General features: G+C 44.3%; 1 protein-coding gene across 4 annotated transcripts in view; it reads left to right on the top strand.

Moving 5' to 3' along the window:
* CEP89 (centrosomal protein 89) overlaps nucleotides 1–9163 on the top strand; it is a 104529-nt gene that overhangs the window by 42239 nt on the left and 53127 nt on the right. For all 4 annotated transcript variants that reach the window (XM_019535835.1, XM_019535836.1, XM_019535839.1 and 1 more), the window contains exons 11-12: nucleotides 3780–3863; nucleotides 6475–6578. In XM_019535835.1, coding sequence (XP_019391380.1) covers nucleotides 3780–3863; nucleotides 6475–6578 — 188 coding nt within the window. The remainder of the gene's footprint in view (nucleotides 1–3779; nucleotides 3864–6474; nucleotides 6579–9163) is intronic.

Genomic DNA, 9163 nt, shown 5'->3' with positions numbered 1-9163 from the left:
CTGACTTGAAGGTATCCAGCTTCTCAAGGTGTTCCTTCACGAGGTCAGCATTGATGGAGGGTAGGGGATCCCCCTCACCCAGATTTCAAGATGACAAGATGAACATGAGCCTTCAATGTGATGCTGCATCTAGTAAAATGAACAAAACGCTGGCTTGCATCCATAGATGCTTCTCAAGCAGATCCTGGGACGTCATTCTTCCATTGTGCTTGGCCTTGGTGAGGCTGCAGCTGGAGTACTGTGTCCAGTTTTGGGCTCCACAATTCAAAAAGGATGTGGAGAAGCTTAGGAGAGTGCAGAGGAGAGCCACGTACATGATCAGAGGTCAGCAAAACAGACCTTACAATGACAGGCTCAGAGCTCTGGGAGTCTTCAGCCTGGAAAAGCGCAGGCTCAGGGGTGGTCTGGTGGCCACCTATAAGTTTATCAGGGGTGCTCATCAGGATCTGGGGGAACATCTGTTCACCAGAGCACCCCAAGGAATGATGAGATCAAACGGTCACAAACTCTGCTGTGACTGATTCAGGCTGACATAAGAAAGAACTTCTTTACTGTCCGAGCCCCCAAGGTTTGGAATAGACTGCTGCCAGAGGCGGTTCAAGCACCCACTTTGAACGCCTTCAAGACTCATTTGCATGCTTATCTTGCTGGGATCCTATGATCCCTGCTGACTTCCTGCCCCTGGAGCAGGGGCTGGATTCGATGATCCTCCGGGGTCCCTTTCAGCCCGAATGTCTATGAAATCTATGAATACATGTTTGCTTTAAGGGATTTTGCTGATATTGCTCTACCCTGTACCCTATTCCAACCCTACTCCTTATAACCAGTAAAGTTCTCCTTTGTGTACCTAGCATGGGAGACTTATTGGGAGAGGGTCTAGATTATGCCTTGGGTCCCCTTGGTCTGGCTGACTAAGGGATACCACTATTTGTGCTTCAGACTGAGGGAAACACCCCCAGTTCTTGCAGCGGGTCAAGTATCCTCAAGGACTACTTGGCCTGTGTTTCGCAGGGGCACAGGGCCAAGATCAATCCAGACCCTTGGTGGTGGCGTTGTTACCCCCAGGTTTGCAGGTGTGCTTCACGAAGGGGGTTAGCCAGACGTGAGGTGCCCCTGAGGAGGCACTTGGAGCCTGGAAGGTGGTCAGGCACAGTGAGGTGGGCAGCTTAACTCAGGAGCACCCTCTACTGGACCACCACAGATGTTATCAGCCAGTCACTCTCCTCAAGCCTTCTTCAGCCTCTCAACCCTTGTTGGGGCCTCAGCCTTTTTGGCCTCTGCCCCCTTCCTCAAGCTGGGGCTCTGGACCTGCTTTCTGGGCTCCAATTCTAGTCTCACCCTCCCAGACTCTGGTTTCATCCTTTTGGGTTCCTTGGCCTTTTGAACATTAGGCAGCTGGCCCTGGTTCTTATCCCTCTTGGGCTATGGCCTGAGCCCTTCCAGCTTCAAGTCATATCCATCTTATTCCTCTGGGCTTTTGGCCGTCATTTCACCTCTCGGGTTCTGCCCCTTAGCCCTCCCTGGTTTCAGGCCACCTCTATTGCTCTTACAGCTCCGGCTTGGGCCCTGTTAGCCACTTGTGCCCCTTGGGCACTGTTGTGACCTTTTCCTCCCCTTGCAGTCACTTCCGGTTCACAGGTATAAAGCTGAAACAATGTAGCTTAGCCACTGGCTACAACTAGAACTCTCCTTATACTGGGTCACACATCCCTGCAGACTATAAGCTCCTTACCTGCAGTTCCCAAGGCAGCTCAGGTAGCAGTGAGCCATCCTGCTCAGGAGTTCCTCTTTGCCACCTGCAGGGCCAGGCTGCCTGACAACCCTCAGGCACCGGCTCTATGTGCTTCTAAAGCCCCACCCTTTCCTGTCAGGTGGCTCCCCAGCCAGCTATAGGGTTTCCATTCTGGACTTGATAACCAGGCTGCTTTCAGGTCACCTTACTGCTGCTACCTTTCCTGCCTTAGCAGTGTCCCTGCTGCTCAAGCAGGGCTCTGCCCTATTGTACTATTGCTGGGCAGGCCCTTTTGCCCTATTGTACTATTGCTGGGCCCAGCAATAGGCACTCACAGCCTGCAGTTCCCTGGGCTGCCTGACCAAGCCATCTCCACAGCCATTTGACAACATGCAGGTCTCCCCCTGTCCCCCCCGGGTTATCCCTGCTGCTGCCTCTGCCTTCAAGTACTTAGAGCCTCTGACTCCCTGTTACAGCGATTATAGAAGATGGAGATGGGCTTTTCTCTTTGGTCATAGGGAATAGGACTAGAATCACTCTCAAGATGCAGCAGTGGAAATTTAGGTTGGAGATTAGAACCTAAATTTTCTAAATCTAAATTTTTTAGAACCTAAACCTTTTTGACTTTGAGGATAGTCAAACATTTGAACAGGCTACCTTGGGAAGTTGTGGCATCTCCATCCTTTCAAAAGGGGGTTAGACTTAGCTGGGATGGGTTGGTCAGGGGTGCTCCTGCATTGAGCGGGGGGATGGACTAGATTACCTTGTGAAGTCCCTTTCAGCCCTACTTTCCTACTGTTCTAAATGCGATTGTAAAGGAAATGTCAACATGCCAATCTCACGACTTCTTTTTTATGGCAGAAGTTGCAGCATAGCTGGTTGTGGGACAAATACAATGTCTATTTATAACATGAGTAGCAGGAGCTAGGGAGCAGAGCCTGCTCATTGTTCTGCTTGCAGAAAGTTGCTCAGATGTAAATTTCACTTTTGCCCACAAGCAGCAGAATCTGTTCTTACTGTATGTCTCACCTGTAACATGCACTGCAGCTTCCAGCAGCTGGTTATTGCCTGGAATGTGCATGTTGTATACAAGAAAAAATGGTAGGTCCCTGTTCTGTCCCTCAGTGTTTGCTCTCAAGTGGTTCATTTAAATATTTCTGCAAAGTCATTTTCATAGTTGCCAAGGAGTGTTTGTACTATCCCTACACATTTACCTGCACAGAGCATACATGCTGAGGAAAGAAATAATTCAAACCAAGTGAGTGCATAGAAGTTCATTCAGTGAATTTGCCTTAAAAGTAGCCTACCTCCTGGTCCTTTTGTCTCTTCCACACTCAAAACCATAAAGAACCCATGGAGGCTGACACCCATTATTTTTCAGTTAGCCAGGACTAGAATATATCAAATGACCATTCCCTCACCAGGTATGGGTTTTCTTATTTATGTATATTCATGACAGCTGGAATTTGGCCGACAGGCTACAAAGTACTGACTAAAATACTGGGTCATCTCCTGGGAAGTACGCTACTGAGCACTTTCAAGTGCCTTTTAAGGTAATGATATTTTGAGTTTTCTTAATCCACGTGGGGTATCTTTCATATTGCAAATTACAAGCAATTTGATAAGCTAGTGGGTACCCTGACCTCCCAATGGAATCTCTTATGGATAAAGGTAGAGAGAGAGAGTTCAGTATAAAAAAAATCAAGCCTTACTTCTGTATGTACAGTATAAAATTAGTTATCATCAACCTTAGGCATTATATTGGCCTGTGTGTCATGTAGAATTCTACATTAGAAGCTCAAGAAAGAAATGCAAAACTCCAGAACTCTTGGTTCAGAGATGATACCTTTTATTAGACCAACTAAGAACTTGCAAAGAAATTATCTTTTTCTGCAAGCTTCATGCATTCATTTTACTTAAACCAAGGTTTGAATCTGTTCACATGAAAAGTTAAATATGGAACAGAAAAAAAAATCTAAAATATTTATAACATCATGCTTTTGAATATATTTCCATAGATTAAAATGCTTTGGTTCTTTTTCTTCAGTTGGATATGAAATATTTGTCACCTCTCCTGCTGGCATATGAAGACAGAATAAGAGAAAAGGATGATTTAAATGCTGCACATGAGGCAAGTTGGCAATTTAAAAAAACAAACAAACTTTTTTGCAGCAAAGTTGAAACAAATAGGAACACAACACAAGCTACTGAAGTCCATGTGGGGACCCTGTCAGCACTGATTAAGGCCTAAAATTAAAGCTTATTTTGATTTGGTTTTGCTTGAATACACATTGAGCCATTTTCCTTTCTGCCTGATTGTTCTATTTTGTGAACATTGAGCATTCAGCACACTGTACAAAAATGTTACCCTCAGAATGAAAACCAGAGAGAAAGTGTTCCATGGAGGGATCTAAGGTGTAGCTGGGATGGAAGGAATTCACCCTCCTATCTTATGTGGAACCCCCCGAAAGGATGAAGTGCAGCCGTTCTGTAGTTATGTTCCAGTCACAGGCTTTTGGGTTTGACAGAGCAGGTCTATTTATGATGGTTTAGGCTACGGACAAGTGTTACATTTGAACCGTCTTAAATAGTTACCATTCAAGTAAAGTTAACTAGGGCATGGCAACAAGGGCAACTGTCCCAGATGGTGACTTGGGTGGGGGGGTGTGGAAAAGTAGCTGCCCTGGGTGCCCTGCTGCCTTATTAAGTCTCTGGACCACTTGCTCTTTCTGCTGTCTGTAGGAATTCCTGGTCACTGTATCTGTGGAAAACAGTGACTGGTTTGTTTAAAGCCTACCTATAGAAGTGCACATAGATTGCAGGGACCTTCTAGAGCCATGCTCATATTCCAAGCCAGTATTTTCTTGCATATAGCATAGCATGCCTCTTCATATAATATGCATTTTGGTTCTAACAGATGTGTTGAAGAAAAAAAATTCTTACCTTCTGGGACAGATGAGTAACTAATCCAGTGCATCAGGTCTGGGTCCATGTGCTGGGCCGACTTCACACCGTGGATCTGGGGCCTTGTTTTAGGTCTGGCCATGGCCCAACCCCACACACCAGCCTGATGTGGCACACCAGGTCTAGGACCAAATTATGGGTCAAACTCTGCACCTGTGTCAGGGCTGTGCACTGAGTCTGGGGCTACATTCTGTGTCCAGCTACAGCTGGACTCCGCATGCTGAGTCTAAGGCTGTATTCTGGGTTCAAGGCAGTGTTCGGTGCCATGTTATCTGGCCAGGGGTCTGGCCATAGATCTGGCCACAGCTCTGGAAATTTGGCAGTATTAAGTGCCATGGGTCCTAAAGCCGCAGCAGTTAATACAATCATTGCTTCCCTGCTGCCAGTTTCCAGACCTGTGGGGATCAGTATTTCTTGCATATAATGTTCACCCCAGTTTTCCCCAGGTGATACCTGTTTTATGTGAGAACATACAATACAGTCTTTGAGCAGAACCCTTCATGTTTCATACTGTGCATCCTCACAAGTTGAGAGAGAACAGGAGACATCTAGGGCTCTGTTACTGTATGTTCACCCACTTTTTTTCCAATAATCAAGTATACTAATAGTTATTAGTAATATTACCATATTTACTTGATTCTAAGATGACTTTGCATGTAAGACGACCCCCAAGTAATTAGATTCTAGACACGGAAAATTATAAATTTGTCTAATTTTCCATGTCTAGAATCTAATTATTGAGCGAGTTTCTTAAATTTGTCCCCCACTGCTGCAGGAGGGTAGGCAATGAGAAAAGCAGCAGCAAGGGGGCAGATGCAGCGGAAGCAGAGGCAGTGAGGAAAGAATGGGTGAGGAAAAGAAGGCAGGGGCAAGGAAGGGGAAAGCTGAGGTAGGAGGAAAACAGGGGTGGAGAAGCAGGCATCCTGCCCCTCATCCCATACCGTCCAGCTGAGTACTACACCATAGTTTACCTCCTCCTCTTCCTGCTACTTTCTCTACTGATCCAGAACCACTCCTTTCCCATGTTGCAGGAAGCAGCTATGCTGGGAGCCTGGTTTAGCATCGTACAGATGTCTTCTTCCCTGCCATCCTCCCTGCACCTCATCCCCTTCTTTTTTCACCCCATGGAAAGAGAAGTGGGGAAAGAGAGCAGGGTTTGGAGTAGGGCACAGCGCACAGCCCCCTGCATAGCTATTTCCTGCCACATGGGGCAGACTGAAGACCAAAGCAGCAGCAGCATGCAGACTCCTCCCCTACCTGGCTTCCTCCCAGCAAGGGAGGGGAGGGAGAAGGAAGAGTAGGGGTGGGTGAAGGGGAGAAATCTGGTTAAGGAGTAGACCTGGTGCTGCTGTCCCTGCCTGAGCTGAGCTTCCAGCACTGTCATTTCTCACAGTTGTGATACTTGATTCCAAGATGAAGCTTTGTTTTCCCAATGATGAATGGGGGGGGGGAAACTTCCTCTTAAGTAGCACATTTACTTGATTCTAAGTCCAGTATCATCCATTTTCCAGAACTTGGATATTTCAAATTCTCTCAGGCCAAAATCTGACATACAAAAGAGTATATATTTTGCTAAATTTGCATATGCTTCCTTAAGCAACATGTATACTAAGAAGCTGAATTAAAAGATGGATAATAAGTAAGCCAACGTGCTGCTCTTCTATAGATGACATAAGTGTACTCAGATGTGTATCAGTGAAAATGTTTGTGATAAAGTGAAAATGAAGCAAAATATATACATTTTGCAGTTTTTATTTGTGGATTCATTTGCATTTCAGAAAGAGATGAAGAATTTTAGGGTAAGAGTAGAAGAACTGGTGAAAGAAAATGAGCAACTGTACCAGCAATTAAATAAAAATAGCACTACTACCTCCAAGGAATGGCAAGTATATTTCATTATGTTATTAGAGAAAAAGTACCCTACTTTGTATGTTTTTCTGACTTTTAAGACTGAATCTGCCCACACATAAGACAATGACATTTTGCCAAAGACTTCAAGGACCAGGATTTCATCTCATATTAAAAAAAATGGTTCTTCAGCTCTATAAAGAAGTGGAAAATAAGGAAGAAGCAGACTACACTGTGCAGTTAAAATGAGTTACCAGTGCTCCCTGGTTATGAAAAAGATGTATGCAATTCTAGGAAAACATCAGGAAAGGTACTTTCAGTATAAATTGAGACTTATTTGGTGCCATTATACAAAGTCCTACTGAAACCTCATCTCACTGCATTCGGTTCTGGTTTCCCACGGTCAAAAAACATTGACACTGAACCAGTTGTAGTGAAGGTCTGCTAGGATGGGCAAGGAAATGGAAAGCCGATTTTATGAAAGGAGACTAGAAGACATTGGCTTATTCAGTCTAGCAAAATGGAGTGAGAGGTTGCTCTCTATTGGTATACTGGGAATAGGAGCGAAGATACCAGACTGGGGTGCCTCAATAAAGATTTTCATGGCCAATACCAGTAGCCAGTTATTAACCAGTCATATCGGCCGATACCAATCTGATAACTGGGTTGAGTCATACCGGGCTGGGCCGGGCAGCTTGCTCCCCCTGTCCCAGTCACATTTGTGGAATTTGGTGCCGTTTACAGGGCCCACTCTGGCCCCAGCCCACAGTCATCACTGTGCCAGCACCTGGAACACCACAGCAGCTGCTCTGGCTCCAGCCCAGCCCAGCCTGCCCATGAGAGGATGGGGGTGTATTTGGGGTTACCTTGACTCATGGGAGGGAACCCTGGCATCCAGGGGCCACAGCCAGAAGGCATACTTATCAGAGAACATTATTGCTACAATGGCCAAAAAAAGCTGATAGCCAATAATGTAAATTTCCCTTTTATATTAAGTGTAAATATAAAAGGGAAATTTTGCTTTTTGCCAGGTCAGTGCCAATCCGATAGGCAACTGATATATCAGTGTAGCTCTATACCAGAATGAGAGAAAAAAAGACTAAAGAAATCCATTTCTGGAACAGCCTTCCGACTGAAGGAGTTAGGGGCAAAATATCTTAACTGCTTTGCAGGCAGAATTTGCTAACATTATGGAAGTGATGGTATGATGTAGTGCCTGGGACAACATTGGATTCATTGGCTCAGGAGGTCCTTTCTAGCCTATACTCTTAAATCCTTAAATCCTATGAAGTTAGCTGATAAAATACTAGGGTCCAAAGACTTTCAATAAGACTTAGACTCCTTAGGACCAGATGCCACTGTTGGCACTTCCGGTTTCACTTTGGCTGCGTCGACTGACGTGCCAGTTAGTAGAGCATGCCGGTTTGTAAGGTGCCAGATAATGTGGCTTTTACTGTAGTAGGAAAGTTTTAATGAGATATTTTTTTCCATTAATTAAGATTAGTAAGGTCTACCTAGCCACATTCTCTGTGATCTTTCCTTGGACTGTAGAACAGAATGATATTCAGTCATTTTGATCTGCTTTGAAGTGACATTTGTATTCAAAGGGTTCACTGATTTAATAAAGTGGACTAACCATTTTGCTTTATAAAACCTCTAAAGTTTGTAATAAACTGATTCGTAGACTAATTATTTTAATTCACCCATTTTACTTGGTTTTAAGTTAATTCTAAAGCTAATCAATTTTACTAGAATTGACCTTTTCTTTTAATCTCTTAAGTCATAGGTATTGTTTCACTGTGACTTAACTTTTTATAAATGCTGATGTTTAGATTTTGTGTGGAACAAGGGCAGCAGTTGGAAAATGTTTTAGGACCTATCTAGTAAGGAAAAATATTTTCCAAGGACACTGTCTTCTATAGGTAGACAAGTAAAAAGCATATCTTATGTGGAAAATATAGTATACTATGGCATTGTCATATAAGGGTGTGATCTTCATTAATTTTTCCTGTTATTTTGGAAAATAAAATACTATTTTATGTTTTAATAATTAAAATATTATTTTGCAATAAATTAGAATCTCAAGATATTGTCATTGCATCACAGTGCTAAGTGCAGTTTTAAAATTCACTTTTTTTTAATTAGTTTTCTGTTCTTCAGACACCTATTGTAGGGCAGAAATTGTTAATACATTTTGGCACCTATACATGAGCAGTGAGGTTGCTCCAATGCGCTGTAATTACAGCTGTGACTGGCTGGGGTGCAGTGTGCCTCGGTCTGGAGGCTACACATGCCTCAATGAAGCAGCTCTGCAGTTAAGCCCACCCCCACCATTGGAGTATGCAGAGACAGGGGAGCAGTCAGCCCAAGGCTGCCTGCTGGGGAGCTTTGTAGTGCATGGAGACAGGAGACCAGGCCACAGGCTGCCTGCTCCCCTATCTCTACATCGTCCCGGTACTCACCACTTTGGTGTGGGTTGTGCTGCTTTTTTCCCCAAGATTTTTTTTGTTACCAGGAAATCCTGATAGCAAATTTTGCCCTGGCACTGCAAAGTAGCAGCACTGTACACTGATTAATGTTCAACACAGACAAGTGCAAAGTGATGCACCTGGGGAGGAA

The sequence above is a fragment of the Crocodylus porosus genome, unplaced genomic scaffold (genome assembly GCF_001723895.1).
Source record: "Crocodylus porosus isolate Cpor-Errol unplaced genomic scaffold, CroPor_comp1, whole genome shotgun sequence".
NCBI lineage: Eukaryota > Metazoa > Chordata > Crocodylia > Crocodylidae > Crocodylus > Crocodylus porosus.
The sequence above is the reverse complement of the archived record's forward strand: the minus strand, read 5'-3'. Positions and strand labels throughout refer to the sequence as shown.